Source organism: Eumetopias jubatus, unplaced genomic scaffold (assembly GCF_037043125.1).
Source record: "Eumetopias jubatus isolate StellerSeaLion01/CBP00866 unplaced genomic scaffold, mEumJub1_p1.0 scaffold_1, whole genome shotgun sequence".
Classification (NCBI taxonomy): Eukaryota; Metazoa; Chordata; class Mammalia; order Carnivora; family Otariidae; genus Eumetopias; species Eumetopias jubatus.
The window spans coordinates 200,451,023-200,475,473 of NW_028274807.1; the positions used below are offsets into that span (position 1 = coordinate 200,451,023).

A 24,451-nucleotide genomic window follows, 5' to 3' on the forward strand; every position below is an offset into this window, starting at 1 on the left:
ACCTGGGAGTGCTGATGCCATCCCACGTGCTCCCGAAACCAAGCTGGGGGTACCGTCCTCTGATCCTGCCCTCGAGGTGCTGACCCTACCCCCATGGGCTCCTGACCTTTGACCCCAATGCTATGCTTTAAGTCTGGCCCCTGATCCTCCTGCCTGACTGCCTGACTCCCCGCCCTTCCCAGCTGATGACTTGACCTCTGGTCCCCGAGACCTGGTGCTGTCTGAAGCAGGCAGTCAGTCCTTGAGAGTACAGTGGACCGCGGCCAGTGGCCCGGTGACTGGCTACAAGGTCCAGTACACTCCTCTGACAGGGTTGGGACAGCCGCTGCCAAGCGAGCGGCGGGAGGTAAGGATGTCAGGGGTGGTAAGTGGAGGGCTGGGGATTTGGCTGGGCGAGGTGAAGTGACCTCTGACCCTGGGCAGGTGAGCATCCCCGCTGGTGAGACCAGCACGCAGCTGCAGGGTCTCCGGCCACTGACCGAGTACCAGGTGACTGTGGTAGCCCTCTACGCCAATAGCATCGGGGAGGCCGTGAGCGGGACAGCCCGGACCAGTGAGCAATTCTGCTAACCTCTGACCCTGCCCACCTAACCCTCCAGTAACCGCACACACCCCGCCCCCCCGCCCGAGCCTGACTTTGCTAATCCCCGGTGCACCTTCCCCCAGCTGCCCTGGAGGGGCCAGAGCTGACCATCCAGAATACCACGACGCACAGCCTCCTGGTGGCTTGGCGGAGTGTGCCGGGTGCCACTGGCTACCGTGTGACATGGCGGGTCCTCAGTGGTGAGTGAGGGGGATCCCTACACCTCTGACAGGATCGTAGGGTTCTGAGTCTGTAAGACACACTGACCTCCCCCCCCGTACCCCCCATGCAGGCGGTGTCACACAGCAGCAGGAGCTGGGCCCTGGGCAGGGGTCAGTGTTGCTGCGTGACCTGGAGCCTGGCACGGACTACGAGGTGACTGTGAGTGGCCTGCTCGGCCGGAGTGTCGGGGCGGCCACCTCCCTGACTGCCCGCACTGGTGAGGAGGCCGGGGGCTTTCTTTGGGCGGGGTGGGCAGGCAGGCAGGGCACTGAGGCCACCGGTGTCCCGTGTGCCCTGGGCAGATGCCTCTGTGGAACAGACCCTGCGCCCGGTCATCCTGGGCCCCACGTCCATTCTCGTTTCCTGGAACTTGGTGCCTGAGGCCCGTGGCTACCGGCTGGAATGGCGGCGTGAGAGTGGTCAGTGCAGGGGAGAGGCGTGGGCAGGCGGGGTCGGGCTTGGCTTCAGCTGGCCTGACCCCGTCATCTTGCAGGCTTGGGGGGACCACAGAGGGTGGTGCTGCCCTCTGATGTGACCCGCTACCAGTTGGATGGGCTGCAACCGGGCACTGAGTACCGCCTCACGCTCTACACGCTGCTGGAGGGCCGCGAGGTGGCCACACCTGCCACCGTGGTGCCCACTGGTAAGGGCTCTGGGGGCCTGGCCCTGCGATGGGGGAAGGGACGGCGGGGGGCGGAGCGGGCAGCCTTTCATGCTGCGCTCTCCAACAGGGCCAGGGCTGCCCGTGGGCCCTGTGACGGACCTGCAGGCAGCCGAGCTGCCCGGGCAGCGGGTGCGAGTGTCCTGGAGCCCAGTTCCCGGCGCCACTGAGTACCGCATCACTGTGCGCAGTGCCCAGGGTGAGTATCACCACACCCACACACACACATGAAAGATCTAGCTCTTGGGGTCTGACTGCACCTTCACCCCATCTCTTTCCCCTCCTGGGTTTCTACAGCCTCCTCCTGTCTCCTTGTCCATCTACCCCGCGAGGTGGCAACTGAGCCCAGATCTGTCACGGGGGCTGTCTGCTCCTGGCCCTGCCTCAGCCCATCTTCTCACTGCCCCACATCCCTGGCTGCAGCTTTCGCCCTTCTCCACAAACACAGGCTCGGTCCCTGCCCTTCAGTGAGCCGAGCTGGAATGACTGTCCATGCTGATCTCGCAGGCCCTGTCCCCAGCCAACACTGGCCCCTGTCACCTCACGTCACTGTCTATTGATGGCCTGTCAATTCCTATCGCTGTCCGCTGACTTCTGTCGTCCTACATTCCACATCCCTCATCATGGACCCCTATCATCTTGGGTCTCCATTCATCACTGGTCCATTGTCCTGGGTCACCGTCCGCCACTGACCACCAGCATCCCACATCCCTGTGTCTCACTGACCCCTGCCCACCTACCCTGCCTTCTCTCTTAGGGGTTGAACGGACCCTGGTGCTTCCTGGAAGTCAGACAGCCTTTGACTTGGACGATGTCCGGGCTGGGCTAAGCTACACTGTGCGGGTGTCTGCTCGAGTGGGCACCCGCGAGGGTGGCGCCAGCGTCCTCACGGTCCGCCGGGGTGAGCACTGCAGGAGGGCTGTGGGGGGACAGTCGCCTGGCTCACTCCGGTCCTGGTTTTGACCTCTGACCTCTATCCTTAACCCCCAGAACTGGAAACCCCACTTGCCATCTCAGGGCTACGAGTCGTGGCATCAGATGCAACACGAGTGAGGGTGGCCTGGGGACCTGTTCCTGGAGCCGGTGGATTTCGGATTAGCTGGAGGACAGACAGTGGTCGGTGTGGGGTGTGAGAAGAACTGGGGTTTAGGGGATTGGGGGGGCAGGCAAGAGCCATGGCAACATTTCCTTCTGACCCTAGGACCGGAGTCCAGCCGGACATTGCCCCCAGAAACCACTGCCACAGATATCATGGGGCTACGGCCTGGAACCTCCTACCAGGTGGCCGTGTCAGCACTGAGAGGAAGAGAGGAGGGTCCCCCTGTGGTCATCATGGCTCAAACTGGTCAGGGTCTGACCCAGCCCCTTGACTATCTATCTCCGGTGCCCCTTTGGACCCCTGTGCCTCCCGTCTCAGACCCTTGCTTCGCCCCAGAACAGTCACAGTCTCCCTCTTCAGATTCCCGCTCTCTTCTCCCTCAGAGTCCTGCTTTCCCCTTTGGCCTTCCTTGCCTCCTTTTAAGCCCCCACCTTCTTCAGATTCCTCTGCCTCTCCTCAAAGATCCCATTCTCTTTGCCCTCAGATTTCTACCACCTCATCTCTCAGGCTCCCGCTGCCTTTTCTGCTCCACCTGCCTCTCCTCATACCTCTCTCAGAACCCTATTATCTTCTCTGTCAGACCCCCTTCTCTCTCAGACTCCTATCACCTGCCTCACACAGACTACAACTGTCTCCTCTGTCAGAACCCCCACTTCTGGGGCGCCTGCGTGGCTCAGTCGTTAAGTGTCTGCCTTCGGCTCAGGTCATGATGTCAGGGTCCTGGGATCGAGCCCCACATCGGGCTCCCTGCTCAGCGGGAAGCCTGCTTCTCCCTCTCCCACTCCCCCTGCTTGTGTTCCCTCTCTTGCTGTGTCTCTGTCAAATAAATAAATAAAATCTTAAAAAAAAAAGAACCCCCACTTCTTCCCCCAACTGGCCCATTCACTACCTCTCCCATCAGATCCCTGTCTCCTTCTAGACTCCCATAGCCGTCTATTAGATGGTCCCCCAATCCTCCCCCATCAGACCCTCCACTACATCTTCCTTTAGACTCTCCATTGCCTCTCCCTGCAGACCCACTGGGCCCAGTGAGGACTGTCCATGTGACGCAGACCAGCAGCTCATCTGTCACCATCGCCTGGAACAGGGTTCCTGGTGCCACAGGATACAGGATCTCCTGGCACTCAGGCCTTGGTGGGGACCAGGGGTTTTGGAGGGGACCGGAGGTTTTGGAGGGCCGTGGGGGCAGGTCTGGGTGGAATGGGGGCTGGGGGGTTATTAGGGGTCCAGGTGGGGCATTGTGGGACAGAATCCAGCTAGCCCTGGAGCTGCCTCCATTCCCCCTCCCAGGTCCGGAGAAATCCCAGTTGGTTTCCGGAGAGGCCACAGTGGCTGAGCTGGATGGGCTGGAGCCAGATACTGAGTACACGGTGCATGTGTGGGCGCATGTGGCTGGTGTGGATGGGACCCCCGCCTCTGTGGTTGTGAGGACAGGTGAGTGGACCCTGGCCAGCTGGCAGCCGCATCTCATTGGCTACCCCACCCCTCTTTGTATTCCTGACTGTTTCAGCGGCCCGCTCCATCACTGCTCAGTGACTTCTCCACATTGACCAAGCGTCCACCCTCAGCGACCTCCTGGCCGCTCCACACTGCCCACTCTGGGGCACTGACCTCCTCCCTCTCAGAGGTTGCCTGCACTGACCTGTCCATACTAACCTCACACTGACCTTCAGATGACCATGTTTGCACTGCCACCCTGTTCTCTACCAGCCATCCAGTGGCCCCTGACCCCTTACCCTGCCTCTGCCCCCAGACCCTGCGCCTGTGGGCAGTGTGTCGAAGCTTCAGATCCTCAATGCTTCCAGTGATGTTCTGCGGGTCACCTGGGTGGGGGTCACTGGAGCCACAGCCTACAGACTGGCCTGGGGCCGCAGCGAGGGTATGTTTCCCTGACCCGCCCTTGTCCCTCCCGGCTGGGATTGCCCTCTCTGGTGCGCCACCCCCAGCCCGACTGTTGCCCCGTGTTTCCCTGCCCAGGTGGCCCCACGAGACAGCAGGTGCTCCCGGGAAACACGGACTCCGCAGAAATACGGGGCCTCGAAGGCGGAGTCAGCTACTCGTTGCGAGTGACTGCACTGGTCGGGGACCGTGAGGGCGCGCCAGTCTCCATTGTCGTCACTACGCGTAGGCGGAGCTCGGGCTGGGGCCAGCCTTGGATTGGTGGCTTGGAGGGTTTGGGGGCGGGTTTTGTGCACGGCCGGGTACGAGGGGGAAGGAGGGATGAAGCCTGGGAGAGGCAGAAGAGTCAGCTGGGGCGGTGCGAGTTCTAGGGTTGGTCTGGGATTGGCTCAGGAGCCAGTGGGGGCGGAGCCTCCCTGACTCCTGGGCTTTCTCTGTAGCGCCTGAGGCTCCGCCAGCACTGGAGACCCTTCGCGTCGTGCAGCGAGGGGAGCACTCGCTGAGGTTGCGCTGGCAGCCGGTGCCCGGGGCACAGGGCTTCCGTCTGCGTTGGCGACCCGAGGGTGAGAGCTGTTTCCCGGTTGCGGGGGCGGGCTCAGGGACCAGTGGGGGCGGGACTGGGGGCGGGGTTGGCTAGATAGGCGAGGTCAGTGAGTGGGCAGGGTCTGTCAGTTGGTGGGGTGGTTTGCTGGATCAGTGACAGAGTGCGGGATCAGTTAACCAGGTGGGTGGGATCAATAAGGGTCAGTCGTGCAGGGTCAGTAAGGGAGCAGGGTCAGCGAGAATGGGGAAGATCAATAAGGAGGGTGGATCTGGTCAGCAGGGTCAGTCAGTGAGGTGGGCAAGTTCATTAATGCTGGTCTGTAGCACCCTCCCACGTGTCTTGCGTCCCACTCTCATGCCTGCCGCAGGTGGCCAGGAACAGTCCCGGGTCCTGGGGCCCGATCTCAGCAGCTACGAACTGGATGGTCTAGAACCAGCCACCCTATACCGCATATGGCTGAGCGTTTTGGGGTCAGCTGGAGAAGGGCCCCCCACAGAAGTGACTGCACGCACTGGTGAGCCCAGAGAGTCCACTCTTCCCTGGTGTGACCTTCCTCCCCACTGATGACCCACCCTGGTTTCCTGCACCCCGTGACCCTTAGTGACTCCTCCTGTAGACCCCCTACCACTCTTGCCCCTGGGGTGACCCCAGCATGATCTCACATGACACTTCTTTCACTAAGATGGTCCTACCCCAGAACCGCCTCAGATGATCCCTCCCTTCTGGGTTCTCAGGATATAGACTCTGATCCCTGGTCTTTGCTTCCTTCTTCAGAGTCACCCCGTGTCCCAAGCACTGAACTGCGTGTGGTGGACACTTCAATTGACTCAGTGACTCTGGCCTGGACTCCAGTGTCTGGAGTATCCAGCTACATCCTGTCCTGGCAACCACTCAGACGGCCTGGCCAAGGTGAAGGGGAGGGGGAGGGCTGGCGGTTGGGGCTCCATGGAAGGCCTCCCGTTTAACCAGGTTTTATTCTCTGCAGACATCCCTGGGGCCTCACAGACACTTCCAGGGATCTCGAGCTCCCAGCAGGTGACAGGGCTAGAGCCTGGCATCGCCTACACCTTCTCGCTGATACCCATCCAGGAGGGTGTACGGGGTCCTGAGGCCTCTGTCACACAGATCCCAAGTATGATGGGCACAGTGGGAGGGGCCTAAGGGGGTAGCTAGATGGGCCGGCTGCTTCAATAACTCAACCCCCTTCCTGCAGTGTGTCCCCATGGCCTGATGGATGTGGTGTTCCTGCTGCACACCACTCAGGACAATGCTCATCGTGCGGAGGCTGTAAAGCGAGCCCTGGAGCGTCTGGTGTCTGCACTTGGGCCTCTTGGGCCACAGGCGGTCCAGGTTTGACCCCAGAGGCAGCCAGACCCCTTCCTATCCCAGCCCCTCCCTGTCCCAGGCTTTCACAGCAGCTACCATTTACCTCCTCTACCAGTGATCCAGGCTGTCTCCCAGCCCTCCCCAGAATCCAGATCTCCCCATATGCTGCTTGCCTCCTTATCCTACCATCACTGCTGACTCCCTAGTGTTCAGGTTTAGTCCCACACCCTGAGCTCCATCTCTCTCCCCATAGGCTCTGTCTTCCTTGCTTTGCCATCTTCCCCAGGCTCTGTGTCTGCCCCCCCACCCCACCCCAGGTTGGCCTCCTGTCCTACAGTCATCGGCCCTCCCCACTGTTCCCGCTGAATAGCTCCTACGATCCTGGGGTCATCCTGCAGAAGATCCGCAGCATCCCCTACGTGGACCCAAGTGGGAACAACCTGGGTAAGGAACTGCATTGGACATGCGCTCGTGGGGCTTCCCTGCAGGGAGCTGGTTGCCCCTGGGTTCTGACATGTTCTTTCTCCCACAGGCACCGCTGTGGTTACTGCTCACAGACACCTGTTAGCACCGGATGCCCCCGGGCGCCGCCAGCATGTACAAGGGATAATGGTTTTGCTAGTAGATGAACCCTTGAGAGGTGACATCTTCAACCCTATCCGTGAGGCCCAGGCTGCTGGTGAGGACTAGGGCTGGTGGGGATGGGGCCTGGGAATCGGGCTGGCTCCAGCAGGGTTGTCATGCAGACTGCCGGACCCCTCCTTAGGGCTCAAGGTGATGATATTGGGCCAGGCCGGAGCTGACCCAGAACAGTTGCGTCGCGTGGTGCCAGGCATGGACCCTGTCCAGACTTTCTTTGCTGTGGATGATGGTCCAAGCTTAGAGCAGGCAGTCAGTAGTTTGGCAACATCCCTGTGTCGGATAGGCTCGGCCACCCAGGTTTGCAAGGGGCCTCTAGGGGAGGGGTAGCTGGCAGGGGAGAGGGTGTCTGGGGACTCTTGGTAGAAGAGCCTGGCCTCAAGGAGACCTTATGTCCACAGCCACAGCCAGAGCCTTGCACGGTGCATTGTCCAAAGGTAAGTGTCCAGGGTTGAGAGGGTGGGTGAGGGCCACACCTGGCGCTGGCCACTCTGACCCTCATTCGACGTACCTTTCCCTAGGGCCAGAAGGGGGAACCTGGAGAGATGGTGAGTGGCCCTAGTTGGAGGCAGAGAATGGTTGGGGGTCAGTGGGGCTGGGGGGCGCTGGTGGCACAGGGCTCACTGATCACCCTTCCTTAGGGCCTGAGAGGACAAGCCGGGCCTCCCGGCCCCCCCGGCCTTCCGGTGAGTGCCTCCCCACACTTGTCCTCTGCTCCCTGACTGGTGCACTGTCTCCTCACCTGCTTTTCTCCTCTCAGGGCAGGATTGGTGTTCCTGGCCCCCAGGGCCCCCCAGGAAGTACCGCTGCAAAGGGCGAAAGGGTGAGTGGAGACCATTGAGCTTCCCCTGAGACATTCCTGCAAGTGTCCCCAGGGTTTTTAGAAGACAGAAGGAAAGAACAGGGGCAGAACCACAGGGTATTCCCAGAAGCCTAAGTGGACATTATAAACCACATCAGCGACTTTGAGAAAGGACCTAAAGCAGAGCAGCCAGGGGAGTTTTGAGATTCTGCCAGAGAACCTGGGAGTTAGTTCTAAATCCCAGAGGCAGAGAAGGCCCTCTGCCTCATCACTGCCCTTGTTCCCGGGATGAGGCCCCGTTTAGCTCAGAAGGGCTCTTTCTCTGCCCCACTGCTTCACCCCAGCGACACTTGGGGGCCTGTGGGGTCTGGGCTCCTCCAGCAAACCAGGGGCATGGAGGGAGGGTCCCTTCCTGCCCTGACCTCTTTGCCTCCTTAGGGCTTCCCTGGGGCAGATGGGCCTCCAGGCAGCCCTGGCCGCCCTGGGACTCCTGGAAGCCCTGGCTCAAAGGTAAGCAAGCTTTGCCCGTGCAGGTCACACGATGGGACTCTTTGCTTGCGTGGGTGTGTGGGTGGGTGGGTGGTCTGACTGTCCTGACTGCCTCCATTAACAGGGCTCTCCAGGGTGGCCTGGTCCTCGTGGAGAAACAGTAAGTTGCTTTCCCTTCTTTGCTCATCCAGTGTCTTCCCAAAGTTCTTTCTGCGGGGCAGGGGCCTGCGGGGGTGGGGCAGCGGAGATGCGCTCGTGCCCAAGCATCACCCTTGGCTCCATTTTGTCCTCAGGGAGAGCGAGGACCTCGAGGCCCAAAAGGGGAGCCGGTAGGTGCAGGCGGAAGGGAGGGAACCAGGATGGCCCAGGGAGGAGCAGGCTGGACACTGTGCAGGGCCTGTGGCATGATAAGGAATAGCTGAGGCCCCTCTAGCAGCCTCTCCCACCTCAAGGCTCCCATACCCTGAATCCGGCCCACTGCTTTCTTTCCTGCAGGGAGAGCCTGGACGAGTCATTGGAGGCGAGGGCCCAGGGCTTCCTGGGCAGAAAGGGGACCCTGGACCTCCGGTAAGTTCCAGAACATGTGGGGCCAAGTGATGTGTGGCGGGGGGCCAGCAGGAGGCAGGGTGGAAGTAGGGGTCTGTGGGGTGTACTTTATACTTTGTCTCTTCCATCAGGGCCTCCCTGGATCCCGTGGCCCACTGGGGGACCCAGGACCCCGTGGTCCCCCAGGACTTCCTGGAATGGCCATGAAGGTGACAACATGACCCCCCCTATGGTCTCACGACCTCCATGTGATCCGGTGACCTAGTGACCCCATTTGAACCCACACAACCCCTACTGGTTGCTCTGACCCCATGTGACCCCTCAGCCCCCAATGACTCCTCAGTTCCTCCATGACCTTTGTAATTCAATTTGTCCCCCTGACCTTCATTTTCTCCCATATATTGGGGAGTGGAGGTGTAGTCCAGGGTCATGGGGCCATGATCTGTCTTTCAGGGTGACAAAGGTGATCGTGGGGAGCGGGTAAGTGAGGGGCAAGGTACCCTGGGGGTGGCTTGGAATTTGATTCCCCTTGGTCATCTCCTCACCTGCTGTTCTTTCTCAGGGCCCTCCAGGACTGGGTGATGGCGGCACTGCCCCAGGGGAGCCTGGGCTGCCGGTGAGGAGCCCTGAGGCTCTGCTGGGGAACTTGGGGCCATGTTCAGGGGTGTGGATACTGGGGCTGGGGCTCTGCTGGGGCAGTGGCTGGGTGCTGGGCCTCACAGTTTGGGGCTCATGTTTTTACCCCCTTTCCCCTAGGGTCTTCCTGGAAGCCCCGGACCCCAAGGACCAGTTGGCCCCTCTGGAGAGAAAGGAGAAAAGGTAGGAAGCCTGACCCCTTGGTGTCCCAGTTCTGGGGCAGGGGCGGGGGTGGGTTGGGGGCAGGGTCTTCTACTCATCTATTTCTCCTTCAGGGTGACAGTGAGGATGGAGCCCCAGGCCTCCCAGGACAACCTGGGAGCCCGGGTGAGCGGGTGAGTGTAGGGGCAAGGGTTCTGAGGGGCGGCCACAGCTCCCTCAGCCTCCCACCCTCTACGCTATCCTTATGCCCAAACCCAAATCTCTGAACCCCTTCTAGGGCTTACGAGGACCTCCTGGAGACATTGGCCCCAAAGTAAGCGCCATTTTGGGGGGTCAGGTGTGGGGTGTGACACGCTGGGACTGCTATAGGTTTTGGGGAGGTGGGAGGTCAGGAGATGAGGGTTCTCACCAGGTCAGAGGTTGTGGTTTCAGGGGCAGGATGGCTAGAGTTTGAGACACCTTCTCTGGGGTTTGGACAGTCAAGGCACCTCTCCTATCCGTCTCCCCTTAGGGTGACAGAGGACTGAAAGGGGCTGTGGGTGAAACTGGAGAGAAGGTAAGTGCAGCCGAGGGGTCTCTTGGGGCCCCAGAGGGTCTGGGGCTGGACTCAGCTCTGACCCATCCTGTTCCATCAGGGTGAACGTGGATCCCCTGGCCCGGTGGGACCCCAGGTGAGCCCTCTGACCCCAGTGTCAGTGCCCAGCTGACTTGAGTTCTATGCCCCTTCCTGGTCGACTTCTCAGCCTTGACTCCCCCTGCCCCCCTCACCTCTCCTCACATAACTCCTGCTGATGCAGGCTCTAACCCTCAACCCCTTGGACCCGCTTTTAACTTCCTGAGCCTGTGGAACTGACCTTGACTTCCACTGATCTGGTCTCTGTCGTCCCACTGAGTTCGACCCCTGCCACCTGAAGCCTGACCTTTTGTGACCTCTGTCCTGCACCCTCACAGCCTCTAGCCCTTGTTTGCCATGATCTCCCTGCCCCCTTGTTTGCCATGATCTCCCTGCCCCCCCCCCCCCACACCAGACCAGCATGTCTGCTCTTCTTCCCCAGGGGCCGCCTGGAGTGGCTGGACGTCCTGGGGCTGAGGGGCCCGAAGTGAGTCTGTGACTGTGGTGGGACCGGGAGAGGGCTTTTCATGTGTTCCTCCCACTCTGGCTTCACACCTTTTCCACATGCAGGGACCACCAGGACCTGCTGGCCGCCGAGGAGAGAAGGTGCGTCATTGCCTGGGGACCAGTCCCCTCCCCACCGCACCCCATACTAGGGATCGTGGCAGGTGGGACAGCAGGCCCTTGGGTTCCTAGGTGGGTCTCTGACCCATCCCTGCCTCTGTCCTTTTTCCACAGGGGGAGCCTGGTCGCCCCGGGGACCCTGCAGTGGTGAGCAAAGGAAGGATGGCCTGCACTGGCCTGCTAGACGAGCATTCCAGGCTGGGACCTCGTAACCTCGGGGCCCTGAGCAGGCTAAGAGTTCTGTGACTCTCCTTATGCTATAACACATCTCCTGACTCCTGGGTGTCACCTGTGACCCTGTGATGTCACACAGGTCATGAGCTCCGTGTAACCCCTGCCCGGCTCCCAGCTGTGACTCTGTGATCTCTGGACAGAGACTGAGCTCCATGACTTGCAGTTTGATATTACCCCATCCCCAATCAGCCACATAGTACTGCGGTGCCCAGGTGGGGCCAAGCATGTCTGTCCTGTTTGTTTTCAGGGACCTGACGGTGTCGGGGCCAAAGGAGAGAAGGTAATTCTGGCAAGAGCGAAAGGAGGCTGACACAGGGTTGAGGTCAAGGTCACAGGCCCTGCTTGGAGGCCCCTGGGGGGTAGAGAGTTGGGCATGATTGCTAGGTCAGGGTGGTGCCGGGAGGGTGGGTCATGGAACCTGGGGCTGATGCTGATGGTTGATGGTCTTTGTCACCTCCAGGGAGATGTGGGGCCCACTGGGCCCAGAGGAGCTGCAGGAATCAAAGGGGAGCGGGTGAGTGAAGGGAAAGTGTCCAGGGGGTAGGGCAGGTGAGGGTTGGGCTCCCTGACGTCTGATTCTTCCACCACAGGGCCCACCTGGCTTGGTTCTTCCTGGAGACCCCGGCCCCAAAGGAGATCCTGGAGACCGGGTGAATAAATGTGGGATTGGGGAGTGTGATAGAAGGAGATGAGGTAGGACCTGGGAGCCCCAACTAAGTCCTGTACCCCCTTCCCACACCCTGCAGGGTCCCATTGGCCTCACCGGCAGAGCAGGACCCCCGGTGAGTACATGTGACCTTGAGTAACCTCAAGGTTTCTGGGATTACCACCCCCCAAGGGTGGGCTACTTGCATCCTGACCACCTCACTTCTGCCTCCTCCACAGGGTGACTCGGGGCCTCTTGGAGAGAAGGGAGACCCTGGGCGGCCTGGCCCTCCAGGACCTGTCGGCCCCCGAGGACGAGATGTAAGAAAGCTGGAGTTGGGGGGAGTCCTGGGGGTCAGGGGAGTAGGGTGTTGTTGGCACCACGGGGCATCTGGGGCCCAGGGCTGACTCTCCTGTCTCACAGGGTGAAGTTGGAGAGAAAGGTGACACGGGCCCCCCGGTGAGACTCCTTCCCACTGTGATTTCTGAGCCTCTACCCTTGAACTGGGTTCCCTCTGGGCTGGGGGCTCCACCAGGTCATCCAGTCCATTCCACTGCCTACCGTCCAGCTGGTGCCAGGCCCTTCTCTGCCCCTTCTCCCCGAGTCAAAGTTTGAGTCCAGCCTACCTGCTCAGTGTGGCTTTCTCTCCATCACCAGGGTGACCCAGGTTCGCCTGGGAAGGCTGGCGAGCGTGGCCTTCGGGTAAGCCTGGCAGGGCGAAGTAAGGGGGTGCTGGAGAGTCTGGAGGGAGGCCTGGTGTGATGGAAAACTCTGACATGGTTTGGGGGTGATGAGGAACCTGGGGCAGCATGGGGGGCTCATGGGAAACCTGCAAAATGCTGGGAGGAGCCTGTCTCAGGCCAGCTGCTCTTCCCAGGGGGCACCTGGAGCTCGGGGGCCTGTGGGTGAGAAGGGGGACCAAGGAGATCCTGGAGAGGATGGACGAAACGTGAGTCCTAAGCCCTGACCCCTATAACCCCAACTTCAGCCAGCCGGTTCCCAGCCCCCGCTCCTGCCGCCCCAACCCTGCAGTGTTCAGTCCTCACAGTCGCCTGTGACCCCTTCATCGCAACCTCCAGAGGCCACCAGGATCCCCGCGAGTCCTTAGGTTGCCTCCCAAACTCCCTGAAACTGCTGCCTGTCTCGAGTGACCCTGACCCCCTGACTTTCTGCAGGGCAGCCCTGGACCATCTGGACCCAAGGGAGACCGTGGGGAGCCGGTGAGTACTGCCAGTGTCCTGGGCTCCAGAGGGATGGAGATTTCCAGTGTTTGGTCCGGTTGGTGACCACATAAGGGGCTTGGAGATCAAGGTGGGGAGCCACTGATGGCCACCTCCGGGCCTGACCTGCCTTCTGGGGGTTGGCACTGGGGTGCTTCCGGGAATGTGGGAGCAGAGTTGGGCCTGGGGCAAACCTGAGCCACTCCCTGGGACCTCGGGGCTCCTATTGACCATAGTCATTTCCTTTCCCAGGGTCCCCCAGGACTCCCTGGACGGCTGGTAAGGGTAGAGCTGAGTCTGGTCCTCTGTTATCTCCCTCGCCTGCCCCTCTTGGTGCTGCATGATGTCCCTTCATCTGTTCCACTAGCTCCCATTTCCCCCATGGCCTCCTGATAACTCCATTGATCCCATAGCCCCTCACTGGCCCCACTTCTTGCGGAGCCATTCACTGGCCGTTCCCTTCCCTCCCCCCAGGTAGACCCGGGACTTGGAGCTGGAGAGAAGGTACCAGGGTCTGTGGGTGGAGCGGGACTCGGAGCACAGGAAGCATCCCAAGTGCCTCCATGAGGGGCATGCCTGGGGCCCCCGGGCTGTTCCTTCAACGAGCTTGTCTCTGCCACAGGGAGAGCCTGGGGACCGTGGGCAGGAGGGTCCTCGAGGACCCAAGGGTGACCCGGGTCCCCCGGGAGCCTCTGGCGAGAGGGTGAGTGTGCCTGGTCCGCTGAGGGGGTGTGGGTCTGGGAAGGCCTGCTCTGATTTCTTCCTCCCCCCGTCCTCAGGGTGTCAGCGGACTTCGGGGGCCCCCAGGCCCTCAGGTGAGTGATGCTCTTTGCCCCAGCACAGTCCCCCTCCTACCCTCACTACTTATCTGACCTTGTTCTCTCCAGGGGGACCCAGGTGTCCGAGGCCCAGCAGGAGAGAAGGTGAGAGGGCAGGGAGGTTTGTCGGCTGTGAACCAGGCTCTTAGGTCCATCTTATCCTTTGAGGCCTCTTACCTCTCTGTTTTCCTCAGGGTGACCGGGGTCCACCTGGCCTGGATGGCCGCGGTGGGCTAGATGGGAAACCGGGAGCCCCTGGCCCCCCTGGGCTGCATGTGAGTCGTGATGGGCCCTGTGTGGTCACGCCCTCCCCCTTCCCTCTTCACATGACCCCAGCCTCACCTGGGTCTTCGTGGTCTTGATGAGCTCCGGAGCCAGATGGGGTGTTTGTGTCTTCTCCCAGAACCCGCCTGGGCGGGCGGGGGGGGTGGGGGTTAGTGCCTGGCAGGCCCTGAGTTTGCGGGAACCAGTGGTCGTGTCAGTGGGGCGTGCTCCTGACCCCGTGATCACTGCAGACTCCCTGACTCTGAGTCTCTCCTCAGGGTGCTACAGGCAAAGCTGGAGACCCAGGGAGAGACGTAAGTGAGGGGAGATGTTAGGCTCAGGGTGGCTCAGGGATCCAGCATGAACTGCAGCCGGGTCGCCACACCACAGCGTCAGTGGAAATAGGGGGAGTTGGTCCAGCCCGGGGCTTGGGAGGCTCTCAGTCCCTGGCAGGCAGGCTTTAGCAGGGTCCAGCTTTCTGACCTTCTCTGCCTTGGTGGACTTAGTAGGTCCCCCAAGTCCTGGAGGTTCTTCCCTGGGGAGTTTTAGGAGGGGACCTCAATGAAACCTCCAAATTTTAGGGGTCTCTACCCTCAAGGAGGATCTTAGTGGGGTCCTCCCCAGTCCACAGTTGTGCTTCAGGGGCTTTCTCAGGGGCTCTCTCAATCCTAGCAAAGTCTTTTTGCAGGGGCTTCCGGGCCTCCGAGGAGAACATGGCCCCCCTGGCCCGCCTGGCCCCCCTGGAGCCCAGGTGAGACTAAGCTTTCGTGGTACCTTTTTTTTTTTTTTAAGTTTATTTACTTATTTATTTAAGTAATCTCAGTAATTTCTATACCCGACGTGGGGCTCGAACGCATGATCCTGAGTTCAAGAGTCGCACACTCTACCAACTGAGCCAGCCAGGCAGGCGCCCCTCACGGTACCCTTTTGCCGCCTCACAGCCCTCACCCGGGCCCTGACTCCTGATCAATGATCTGTTCCCACAGGGAAGGCCGGGAGAGGACGGAAAGCCTGGCCTGAATGGGAAAAACGTGAGTGTCCAGAGCAGACACCGGGACACGTGCTGAGAAATGCGGGCACATGCACACAGCTCAGATGTGCAGATACACATGGGCCACACACGCAGACCCCTGCTGAGAAGTATCCACACCCATGTACCTAGCCTGGACCTACACACACGTCCATGTGCACACACACACAGCCTCGCAGACCGTGAGCCGTGCGGCTGCGCTGACCGGTGCCCGGATGGACTGACAGCTGCTGAGATCACACACAGCCACGGGCACGGGCGAAGAACCACAGACGCAGACGGAGAGGTGCAGCCGTACTGATGTGAAGCCCCATTCAGGGAAACTTGGAGACATGTCGACACGCAGATACCTCCACCCAGCCCAGATATGTGCTAAGATGTATGTGGAAGCCAGGCCACACGTGGACTTGTGTTGAAGTATGGTGGGACACACGTCCAAGGCTCTGGCGTGTGACACATGCAGTTGTGTCCACAGTCATTCGTACACATAGGGCCGCACATATTGAGATAATACATGCAAGACTTGCAGGCGGATCCTGGGACATACAGATGATTCTCAAGGTACCAGGGGCACACAGACACACATCCATCCTGTGTATACATGTGTGTGGCCATATGTAGATGTGGTTGAAGATGTGCAGACAGACTGAGACAGTCTGTGAACCTTGGGGCCGACGTGAATCTTCTGCCCACAGGGAGAACCCGGGGACCCTGGAGAAGGTGGAAAGAAGGTAAGGCCCCTCACTTGGAGTCTGCTCCAGCCTCAGATTAGGGCCCTGTCTAAAGTGCCCTTGTCTTCCTTAGGGAGAGAAGGGAGATTCGGGCGCCCCTGGGAGAGAAGTAAGTGCCCGAGTCCTCTGCAATCTGACCCCTGACCCCGACTCTGCGGGATACGGCTCCGCTCTTTTCCGGGGTCTCAGGGTCCTGATGCTGGCTGCATCCTCCACAGGGTCACGATGGTCCCAAGGGTGAGCGTGGAGCTCCTGGTAGCCCTGGACTGCAGGGCCCCCCAGGCCTCCCGGGGCAGGTGGGCCCCTCTGGCCAGGTAAGTATCCAGGAGGGGAGTTCTAGGACTTCGGAGCAACAGGGGCCATTATGTTTCTTGGGTGCCGTGATTCTGTGTGACTGCTTTGTGTTCTGCCCTATCTCAGGGTTTTCCTGGGGTTCCGGGAAACACAGGCCCCAAGGTGAGTGTGCACATGGTGGGTCGGGGGTGAGGTGAGGGTTGAGCAGGGTTGGGGCATTTCTCCCACCTGATCATTCTTTGTTCTCAGGGTGACCGTGGGGAGACTGGACCCAAAGGGGAACAGGTGAGGTCCCCGCCTTCTTCACATGCCCGGGTAGCCATAGCTCCCACCTCCACACACACACTCCCCCCAGAAACTGGGTCCAGCTGCTTGTCTCTTGGTGTCTCCAGGGCCTCCCTGGAGAGCGCGGCCTGAGAGGAGATCCTGGGAGCGTGGGGGTGAGTGAGGCTCAGGACCTCGTCCTTGACTCATCCACAGGCCTGCGGGAGCCGCCTCTCTCCCCTCCCCCTTGCCATGAAGCCCCATGGGTTCTGCCCCATGTGCTCAGTCCCCTGCCCTGGTGGGATTCCCACAGCTGACATTCGGGGAGCCGGGCCCTGGGGACACAGCAGGGAGGGGCTTCCAGGGCCTCAGGCCTCCTCAACGTTACAGTGCTAAAGGGTCCTGTGGGGCAGAGGCCTGGGGAAGAAGGTATGGAGGCTTCTCTGAGGGCCGCCCCTCACCCCAGCTTTTGTCCCCAGAATGTGGAGCGGTTGCTGGAAACTATTGGCATCAAGGTAGGTTGTTGGGGGGCTGGGAGTGGGAGCAGATGGGAGCCCCGTGGGGCTAGTGGTGCCCACATGGCCGGGTGGGGGCCTGGGTGGCTGCAGGGACAGGCTCTGGTTCCCCAACCCCTCGCTATCGCTCAGGCGTCCGCCCTGCGGGAGATCGTGGAGACCTGGGATGAGAGTTCTGGCAGCTTCCTGCCCATGCCTGACCGGCGCCGTGGCCCTAAGGGGGAGCCAGGCGAGCGGGGCCCCCCAGGCAAGGAGGTGTGTGTCTGCAGCTCGGCGGGGGCGCCCTGGGGACAGCGTCATTGTGCAGCTAGCCACATTCACTCCTCTGTTCCTCCAGGGCCCCATTGGCTTTTCTGGAGAACGTGGGCTGAAGGGAGATCGTGGAGACCCCGGCCCTCAGGGGCCACCAGGCCTGGCCCTGGGGGAGAGGGGCCCCCCTGGACCGCCCGGCCTTGCTGGGGAGCCTGGAAAGCCTGGCATTCCTGGGCTCCCAGGCCGGGCTGGGGGCACGGGGGAGGCAGGAAGGCCAGGAGAGAGGGTGAGTGGGGCTAGCCAGGAGGGCTGGGGATGTGGGCCCAGGAGGAGCTGGACCCCCCATGGACATGGCCCCCGCCCTGCTATTTGCATCTCAGGGAGAACGGGGAGAGAAAGGAGAACGTGGAGAACAGGTGAGCTGGGGTGGGGGTTCCTTCTGGGGTGGGACTGCCTGGGCGCTGTGCGGGGGCAGCCCTGCCATTTCCTTCTTCTCTGCAGGGAAGAGACGGCCCTCCTGGCCTCCCTGGACCTCCCGGTGCCCCAGGTCCCAAGGTGATCAGCCCAGCCCTGCCCCAGGCCTGTGACTCTTGATACTAGGAGGCCATCGTTAACTCAGGCCCCAGAAACTCTTACGTGGTGTCTCTGACCCAAACTCCTGTGGGATCTTGTGAGCGGGGAGGACTCCTCCATGCCTCTGTGACAGATGCCTCTCTCCCCTGTGACCTTGTATGTGTAGGTGGCTGTGGAAGAGCCAGGTCCTGGTCTCTCTGGAGTGCAAGGACCCCCTGGATTCAAGGGCGCAAAGGTCAGTGTGTGGGATCAGTTAGGGGGCCACCCTCTGCCCTGGCACCAGGGCCTGGCTTGACATGTCATCCCTACAGGGGGAGCCAGGCAGTGACGGCGACCGAGGCCCCAAGGGAGACAGGGTGAGGTCCCCCCGACTCCCCGCACTGTGCTTCCCCCTCTGTTATGGGAGCCCACGAGGGATGGTGTGTACGTGGGCGCACGGCAGTGACTGGGGGCTCAGGGCATGCCTTTCTGCTTGCAGGGTGTGCCAGGCCTCAAGGGAGACCAGGGAGAGCCCGGACAGAGGGGTCTCAATGGCAGCCCGGTGAGTCTGCACCGCAACGCGCCTCCCCACCCCCCGCCCAGCCCCGGGCTCTTACAGTGTGGTCTGGACTGGAGTCTGCACTGCCTGGGAGTGTCTCGGGGAGGGACAGCGTGGCCTTAAATCTGTTCTCTCCAGGGCCTACCAGGAGAGCGTGGTGTGGCTGGACCCGAAGGGAAGCCGGTAGGTGGTGGCAGGCGTGGCGTGGCCCAGGCTCCTGGGGACAGCCGCTCTCTGCCGTGTGCGGGCTGCTCTGGTGACTGGGGTGTTGTGCCTGCGAGCCCGGGTGTGAGTGCAGATGCCTGACCTGTGTGCGTGTGCGTGTGCGTGTGTGCGCGCATGTACAGGCCAGTATGTATTATCCCTGAGGGGCAGGCCCTGGGTGCGGGGTGATCTATGCCTGGGCGGGGGCGGGGGGCGGGGGTGGGGGCGGGGGGGCGTGGCCCACAAGTGCGCTTCCCAGACAAAGGCCTCCAGAGGGTGGGAACAGGCCCAAGTGAGGTCCAGATTGAGGCTCAGCAGCCCCCTTCTCTATCCAGGGTTTGCAAGGTCCGAGGGGGACCCCTGGCCCAGTGGTGAGTATCCTAGAATCATCCCCCCGCTCCTGCCCCCATCCTACCCCAGCCCACAGGGGGCAGTCCTCCCTGAGTTTCCCTGGGGGGGAGGCACAGGCTCCCCCTCATCAGACTCTTTCTCTCTCCAACAGGGTGGCCATGGAGACCCTGGGCCACCCGGTGCCCCGGTGAGTCACGGGAGCTTACAGTCTGGTGGGGGTGGGCTGGGCATTGATCCCCACCAAGGAGCCATGAATCCCCGAGCCTGGGCTGATAACTCTGACCCCTGTCCCCTGCTCTTACTACTTTTTTCTAGGGTCTTGCTGGCCCCGCAGGACCCCAGGGTCCTTCTGGCCTGAAGGTGAGTATGGGTGTGTGTGTGTGGCTGAAAGGAAGAGGAGGCTCATCGGAGCCGGGTCCACACCAGGGTAACATCTGCCAACCCCCTGGGATGCCGTCACCCTGCAGTGGGGCTGAGCACCCCGGTGTCCCATCCCTGGGGCCTTTGCTTCTGGACAGTGGCTGAGGAGCCTCTTGCCCTTCTGTGGGTGATGCAGTCTCTGGGTTTTCCGCAGGGGGAGCCTGGAGAGACAGGACCACCAGGGCGGGTGAGTGGCCCAGCTCACGGGTGAGAGCCACAGGGAGCCAGGCGCGGTTGGCCCTGCCCTGAACTCTCTCTTCGCCCAGGGTCTGCCTGGACCCACGGGAGCTGTGGGACTTCCTGGCCCTCCTGGCCCCTCAGGCTTGGTGGTGAGTGAGGCCCCTGCAGGGACACCATGTCCTACCGTCTGGGTCCCACGTTCTCCCATGGCCCCCTCATATCTGACTTGTCTCCCTCAGGGTCCTCAGGGGGCGCCAGGTTTGCCGGGACAAGTGGTGAGTCCTGGGGATCGAGGCCGGGCTCCAGGGGTCAGGAGTCCATGGGCAGGCCCCTGACAGAACCCCTCCCTCTCAGGGGGAGACAGGAAAGCCGGGAGCCCCAGGTCGTGATGGTGCCGGTGGAAAAGATGGAGACAGAGGAGCTCCTGGCGTGCCGGTGTGTGTTTGGGGGCAGCTTGCTTCAGGCCTGGGACGGGGCCTGGTCCTGTGCCCAGAGGGGTGAGGGGGGCAGGGCAGCAGGGCCAGGGCGGTGGGGAGGCTCTGAGTTCTTCACGCTGCTCTGTCGCAGGGGTCACCAGGTGTGCCCGGCCCTGTTGGACCTAAAGGAGAGCCTGGACCCATGGGGGCTCCTGGACAGGTGATCCTGACCTGACCCTGACCCTCTGTGCCTCACCGTGTCTAGTGCTGGCCTCCCATCTGGGATGGCGGGGTGGGGCCGGGGAGAAGGTGGGAGGCGAGGTAACTCACTGGGCATTCCCCACAGGCTGTGGTCGGGCTCCCTGGAGCAAAGGGAGAGAAGGTGAGTGTGCGGAAGGCCTGGGGGCAGGGGCCGAGTGCTGGAGGCCAAGGCATCCCACTGACCCTTGTCCCACATCAGGGAGCGCCTGGAGGCCTCGTGGGAGACCTGCTGGGAGAGCCGGTGAGTGTGGAGCCTCCGACAGCACCGATCACCCATCTTTGTGACCCTGGGCATCCGTAATACGTGTCACATTTGACCGCGGGCCTCATGCCTCCTTCCTTGAGTATCCTTTTTCAATGACCTTAATGCCCATGTTGCTTCCTGTCCCCTGCCTCCACAGGGGGCCAAAGGTGACCGAGGACTGCCAGGGCCCCGGGGTGAGAAGGTGAGGTGGGCCCGGCCCCAGGGCCAGAGCGCTGGGTCGAGGGGGCCAGGTTGGGTGGCTAGACCCCCTTACCGCCCTTTCTGTGCAGGGTGAAGCTGGCCGTGCCGGGGAGCCTGGAGACCCTGGGGAAGATGTGAGTCTGGGGTCCGGGCACATCTGAGCTTGGGAGGAGAAGTGCAGCTGTGGACCTGAGGCACCATTCCCGGGCCTGTGCACCTTCCAGCATTCAGGACCCTGCTCGTGGGCGCACACAGGGACCAAGCGTCTTGGCTTCCCCCCTCCCCGGGGGGAGGGGGGAGCCGTCTTTGCTTCCTGGTGCTTGTTCCTGGTCTCCAGCTCCTCAGTGTGTCTGAGCACACGTGTGTGGTTCCTGTCCGCTGCCCCCGGTCTCAGGACTCTGCACAGTTCCTGGGGGCTCTCTTGCTCACCTGCTTATGCTTCCTGGGTCCCCTGCCCCCTCCGAGTCCGGGTCTCAGCTCCCTGGGCTGGGGTGGCTCTGAGTTCCTGCGCTGGCGTGCTCCTGGGATCTCCCGTGAGCCTGTGCTCACATCTGAGGTCCCTGAGCCTGTGTTCCTGTGTGACATTACGTGCCCGTAGTCATGCCCGAACTCCCCTGTATCTGCGCTCACATCTGAGCTTCCCTCTTGTCTGTGCCCTCACGAGTCCGTCGTCACCTCGGAGCTCCTGTGAGTCAGTCCCATGTACATGTCTGAGTCCCACGTCTCCATGAGCACATCTCAGCGGCCCTGGGAATACTCTTGGGCCATGTCTCAGCTCTGGGTTCATGTTCCTCCCCTCAAGTACTGTTTACTTTGGTTTTTTAGGGTCAAAAAGGGGCTCCTGGACTCAAGGGTAATAAGGTATGTATACCCTAAAGTGTCTCTGCTGGAGGTCAAGTTCCTGAGACTCCCTGGGCCTGACCTGACCCCTCTTTCCCTTGAAGGGTGACCCAGGAGTTGGGGTCCAGGGCCCCCCTGGGCCAGCTGGTCCTCTAGGTCTGAAGGTAAGTTGATGCCCCATCACCGGTGGCGGGCAGTGGGCAGAGAGGTCCCTGGAAGGATGAAGAAGAGGGCATCCGGGGGCGAGTTCTGGGAAGGAGTCCCGTTGGGACCATTCCTCCCTTTGCTATCTCTGTTCCAGGGAGATGTGGGCCCCCCTGGCCCCCCCGGTGCTCCTGGTGTTGTCGGATTCCCTGGTCAGACAGGCCCTCGAGGAGAGATGGGTCAGCCAGGACCCAGCGGAGAGCGGGTAAGCATGCTGGGAAGAGCATGTGGGGACTTGGTGACTTCAGGACCTCTGAGTCTGGTAGTGGGTGAGCGGGTGAGGAGGAGAAGGGGGCCCAGGCCCTGCCTCGGGGGCTCCCAGTCTTGGAGGGGCCAAGGAGGAGGAAGGTCCCCAAGTCACCCTCTGTCTCTCTCGCTGCATTGTTCCGGTAGGGTCTGGCAGGTCTCCCAGGGAGAGAGGGTGCCCCAGGTGCCTTGGGGCCACCTGGACCACCAGGGTCAACGGTGAGTAGAAGTGCCCCAACGTCCCAGATATCTGATTCCGGTGTGTTGAAGTCTGTCCACGTGGGGACTGGGACACACTGCGTGGCTGGGTATGTGTGTGTGCCTTGGAGGGGCACAGGACCCTCACCTTACTCTGCCCACAGGGAGCTCCCGGAATCTCTGGACTCAAAGGAGACAAGGTAGATGGGACAAGGCTGCTGGCTCTCCTGTATCTGTCATCCTCCACCTCCGCTGACCCCCTGTCACCCCCTCCTGCCTCCACTGACGCCCATCACCCCCTCCCGCCTCCACCCACCCCTATCGCCCCCTCCCGCCTCCACTGACCCCCATCGCCCTGTCTGTCCCCCTCTGTCCCCCACTGATTCCTCTCACATATCGCCGGTATCCTGTTGATCTCTAGGGAGACCCTGGAGCAGGTCTGCCTGGGGCCCGCGGCGAGCGTGGGGAGCGTGGGGAGCCAGGTGTCCGGGTATGTATGTCCTGCTCTGTGGCCACAGCCCCCTTTAGCACAGCTCTCACCTCTGATTTCCAGCTTCTGAGTCAATGAACTTAATGTCAACATGCAGGGTGAAGATGGCCGTCCTGGCCAGGAGGGACCCCGAGGACTCATGGTGGGTCACCTTGGGGAAAGCGCCAGCGGTGTGGCTTCAGTCCCCAGCCTGTGCCCTCTGTGCCCTTGGGACGCTCTGTGTAGCTCTCTGGTTCTTTTTATGTACTCTCTGGTCCTTCATCTCTCCTATTCCCCTGGGACTCCTTGGTCCTCCCCTGCCCTCTGAGTGGTCTCCCCACTAATGCCCCCAAATCCCCTTAGCTCACTGTTGTCTTCTTCTCATATAGGGGCCCCCAGGCAGCCGGGGTGAGCGTGGGGAGAAGGTAAGGACATGGGGGAAAAGATCCCTGGGGTGGGCGGGGTTGGGGCTAGATCCTGTAATTCAGGATTTGGAACTCCTCTGGTTTGGAGAGATTCACACTCTTCCGCCCAACAGGGTGATGCTGGAGCCTCAGGGCTAAAGGGTGACAAGGTGAGTGTGGGCGTGGGAGAGGGCAGAGGCACGGACTAAGGGTGCTCCTGACTCCTCTGACTGCCCTCTGTCCACTCAGGGTGATGCAGCCATGGCTGTGGGGCCTCCAGGGCCACGGGGTGCCAAGGGGGACACGGTGAGTAGTTCTGGCCCATGTACAGCCTGGGTCTCTCTTGGATGTGGGAGGGGCTTCTCCGGGGGCTGGGCCAGGGGATCTGAGAGCTCAAACTCAGACGGGGTGAGGGCCCTCCAGCCCCTGACCCTGACTTCTGACCCCTGGCCCAGGGCCAGCAAGGGCCTCCGGGCATAGATGGTGACAAAGGACCTCGTGGAGACAACGGGAACCCTGGAGAGAAGGTACAGGGAAGGGGGTGGGGTACTCTGCGTGGGGTTGGGAGAGGGTTTCTGTGGGCTGTAGGGGCTCTATTGAGGGTCTGTGAGGATAGGAGGGGAGGATGGGGGGCTTTTGGGGGGGTCAGAGGGGAAGGGTTCAGTGGACTGTAGTAACTCTGTGGGATGGCTGAGAGGATGGGGGCTCCCCGGAGGGCTCGAGGACCTCCGTGTGAGGTCACCAAGGAGCTCTGTGGAATGTAGCTCCAGGAGAGGCCCTCTGGGAACAGACAAGGGGCTTGTCAGGTATCCGGCGTGCTCCAGGTAGGTGTAGGGGCCCCATGGTAGGAGGGAGGGCCAGGGGTCTGAGAGCCTGTGGTGAGAAATGAGCCCCGCCGGGGGGCGGTGGGTGGGAGCTGCATTGGCCGGCTCTCCTCACCCGGCAGGTCCCAGCCTTACTCCAAGCCTCCAGCCCGGTCTAGCCCTGATTGTGTCCCTCTCCCGGTCACACCCACAGGGCACCAAAGGAGAGCCTGGTGACAAGGGTTCAGCCGGGTTGCTGGGAGCTCGTGGACTCACGGGACCCAAGGTCAGCCCCACCCCAGGCACAGACCCAGACCCGCCTGTCACAAACATCTGTCTTGTGGGTGTTCTCTGAACGTTGGAGGGTTTCCAGCCTCCCTCCCTGTTGGCCACGTGTGTGTTCACATGGGATCTGTGTGCGGCCTGGGAGTCCCTGAGTGGCGTGGGGGACAGTCACGTTGAAGGGCTGCCCTCCCCCATCTGTGCTTCCCACAGGGTGAGCCTGGCACCGCAGGGATCCCAGGTGACCCGGTAAGATGCCCCTGCTCCCACAGAGACGCCCTGCCCCACAGGGCCCCTGTCCTCATGTGGTGGCCTTTGACCTTTCAGTGACTGGTGCTCTCCTGGTGTCCTCATGCTGCCCGGGGCCCCCACCTTCACAGTAACTGCTGTGATGATCCCACCCACAGGGTGACCCCTGCCCCTGGACAGCTCTGGCCTCCAATAGTGACTCTCACCCTGTGATGTTCCCTGTTCCTTTCATCATCCGGAGTGATTCTCCTGGAT

The 24,451-nt window shown here is 61.6% G+C and overlaps 1 protein-coding gene across 1 annotated transcript in view; it reads left to right on the top strand.

The window, feature by feature from the left end:
* Positions 1-24,451, top strand: part of COL7A1 (collagen type VII alpha 1 chain) — a 30,595-nt gene that overhangs the window by 2,006 nt on the left and 4,138 nt on the right. The window contains exons 6-104 of the mRNA XM_028124543.2: positions 183-346; positions 424-553; positions 667-783; positions 876-1,022; positions 1,108-1,224; positions 1,299-1,448; positions 1,537-1,665; positions 2,224-2,367; positions 2,457-2,582; positions 2,668-2,811; positions 3,580-3,699; positions 3,856-3,999; positions 4,319-4,444; positions 4,543-4,689; positions 4,905-5,027; positions 5,376-5,522; positions 5,783-5,917; positions 5,994-6,140; positions 6,222-6,358; positions 6,652-6,778; positions 6,867-7,013; positions 7,101-7,273; positions 7,375-7,410; positions 7,495-7,521; positions 7,615-7,659; positions 7,734-7,796; positions 8,214-8,285; positions 8,389-8,424; positions 8,558-8,593; positions 8,760-8,831; positions 8,942-9,019; positions 9,264-9,290; positions 9,373-9,426; positions 9,567-9,629; positions 9,722-9,781; positions 9,886-9,921; positions 10,120-10,164; positions 10,244-10,279; positions 10,664-10,708; positions 10,792-10,827; positions 10,960-10,992; positions 11,327-11,359; positions 11,540-11,593; positions 11,670-11,729; positions 11,826-11,861; positions 11,965-12,045; positions 12,149-12,184; positions 12,383-12,427; positions 12,603-12,674; positions 12,901-12,945; positions 13,198-13,224; positions 13,420-13,449; positions 13,568-13,648; positions 13,725-13,760; positions 13,833-13,868; positions 13,958-14,038; positions 14,306-14,341; positions 14,716-14,778; positions 15,014-15,058; positions 15,753-15,788; positions 15,862-15,897; positions 16,007-16,102; positions 16,209-16,244; positions 16,332-16,367; positions 16,475-16,522; positions 16,826-16,861; positions 16,994-17,116; positions 17,199-17,399; positions 17,494-17,529; positions 17,615-17,668; positions 17,853-17,921; positions 17,998-18,042; positions 18,165-18,227; positions 18,363-18,407; positions 18,764-18,799; positions 18,931-18,966; positions 19,095-19,139; positions 19,354-19,386; positions 19,466-19,528; positions 19,619-19,654; positions 19,734-19,814; positions 19,947-20,015; positions 20,142-20,177; positions 20,256-20,297; positions 20,458-20,502; positions 20,591-20,635; positions 21,327-21,362; positions 21,446-21,505; positions 21,643-21,750; positions 21,939-22,010; positions 22,154-22,189; positions 22,411-22,479; positions 22,577-22,621; positions 22,848-22,883; positions 22,997-23,032; positions 23,112-23,168; positions 23,318-23,389; positions 23,880-23,951; positions 24,161-24,196. Of these exons, the coding sequence (XP_027980344.1) occupies positions 183-346; positions 424-553; positions 667-783; positions 876-1,022; positions 1,108-1,224; positions 1,299-1,448; positions 1,537-1,665; positions 2,224-2,367; positions 2,457-2,582; positions 2,668-2,811; positions 3,580-3,699; positions 3,856-3,999; positions 4,319-4,444; positions 4,543-4,689; positions 4,905-5,027; positions 5,376-5,522; positions 5,783-5,917; positions 5,994-6,140; positions 6,222-6,358; positions 6,652-6,778; positions 6,867-7,013; positions 7,101-7,273; positions 7,375-7,410; positions 7,495-7,521; positions 7,615-7,659; positions 7,734-7,796; positions 8,214-8,285; positions 8,389-8,424; positions 8,558-8,593; positions 8,760-8,831; positions 8,942-9,019; positions 9,264-9,290; positions 9,373-9,426; positions 9,567-9,629; positions 9,722-9,781; positions 9,886-9,921; positions 10,120-10,164; positions 10,244-10,279; positions 10,664-10,708; positions 10,792-10,827; positions 10,960-10,992; positions 11,327-11,359; positions 11,540-11,593; positions 11,670-11,729; positions 11,826-11,861; positions 11,965-12,045; positions 12,149-12,184; positions 12,383-12,427; positions 12,603-12,674; positions 12,901-12,945; positions 13,198-13,224; positions 13,420-13,449; positions 13,568-13,648; positions 13,725-13,760; positions 13,833-13,868; positions 13,958-14,038; positions 14,306-14,341; positions 14,716-14,778; positions 15,014-15,058; positions 15,753-15,788; positions 15,862-15,897; positions 16,007-16,102; positions 16,209-16,244; positions 16,332-16,367; positions 16,475-16,522; positions 16,826-16,861; positions 16,994-17,116; positions 17,199-17,399; positions 17,494-17,529; positions 17,615-17,668; positions 17,853-17,921; positions 17,998-18,042; positions 18,165-18,227; positions 18,363-18,407; positions 18,764-18,799; positions 18,931-18,966; positions 19,095-19,139; positions 19,354-19,386; positions 19,466-19,528; positions 19,619-19,654; positions 19,734-19,814; positions 19,947-20,015; positions 20,142-20,177; positions 20,256-20,297; positions 20,458-20,502; positions 20,591-20,635; positions 21,327-21,362; positions 21,446-21,505; positions 21,643-21,750; positions 21,939-22,010; positions 22,154-22,189; positions 22,411-22,479; positions 22,577-22,621; positions 22,848-22,883; positions 22,997-23,032; positions 23,112-23,168; positions 23,318-23,389; positions 23,880-23,951; positions 24,161-24,196 (7,100 nt within the window). The remainder of the gene's footprint in view (positions 1-182; positions 347-423; positions 554-666; positions 784-875; positions 1,023-1,107; positions 1,225-1,298; positions 1,449-1,536; positions 1,666-2,223; positions 2,368-2,456; positions 2,583-2,667; positions 2,812-3,579; positions 3,700-3,855; positions 4,000-4,318; positions 4,445-4,542; positions 4,690-4,904; positions 5,028-5,375; positions 5,523-5,782; positions 5,918-5,993; positions 6,141-6,221; positions 6,359-6,651; positions 6,779-6,866; positions 7,014-7,100; positions 7,274-7,374; positions 7,411-7,494; positions 7,522-7,614; positions 7,660-7,733; positions 7,797-8,213; positions 8,286-8,388; positions 8,425-8,557; positions 8,594-8,759; positions 8,832-8,941; positions 9,020-9,263; positions 9,291-9,372; positions 9,427-9,566; positions 9,630-9,721; positions 9,782-9,885; positions 9,922-10,119; positions 10,165-10,243; positions 10,280-10,663; positions 10,709-10,791; positions 10,828-10,959; positions 10,993-11,326; positions 11,360-11,539; positions 11,594-11,669; positions 11,730-11,825; positions 11,862-11,964; positions 12,046-12,148; positions 12,185-12,382; positions 12,428-12,602; positions 12,675-12,900; positions 12,946-13,197; positions 13,225-13,419; positions 13,450-13,567; positions 13,649-13,724; positions 13,761-13,832; positions 13,869-13,957; positions 14,039-14,305; positions 14,342-14,715; positions 14,779-15,013; positions 15,059-15,752; positions 15,789-15,861; positions 15,898-16,006; positions 16,103-16,208; positions 16,245-16,331; positions 16,368-16,474; positions 16,523-16,825; positions 16,862-16,993; positions 17,117-17,198; positions 17,400-17,493; positions 17,530-17,614; positions 17,669-17,852; positions 17,922-17,997; positions 18,043-18,164; positions 18,228-18,362; positions 18,408-18,763; positions 18,800-18,930; positions 18,967-19,094; positions 19,140-19,353; positions 19,387-19,465; positions 19,529-19,618; positions 19,655-19,733; positions 19,815-19,946; positions 20,016-20,141; positions 20,178-20,255; positions 20,298-20,457; positions 20,503-20,590; positions 20,636-21,326; positions 21,363-21,445; positions 21,506-21,642; positions 21,751-21,938; positions 22,011-22,153; positions 22,190-22,410; positions 22,480-22,576; positions 22,622-22,847; positions 22,884-22,996; positions 23,033-23,111; positions 23,169-23,317; positions 23,390-23,879; positions 23,952-24,160; positions 24,197-24,451) is intronic.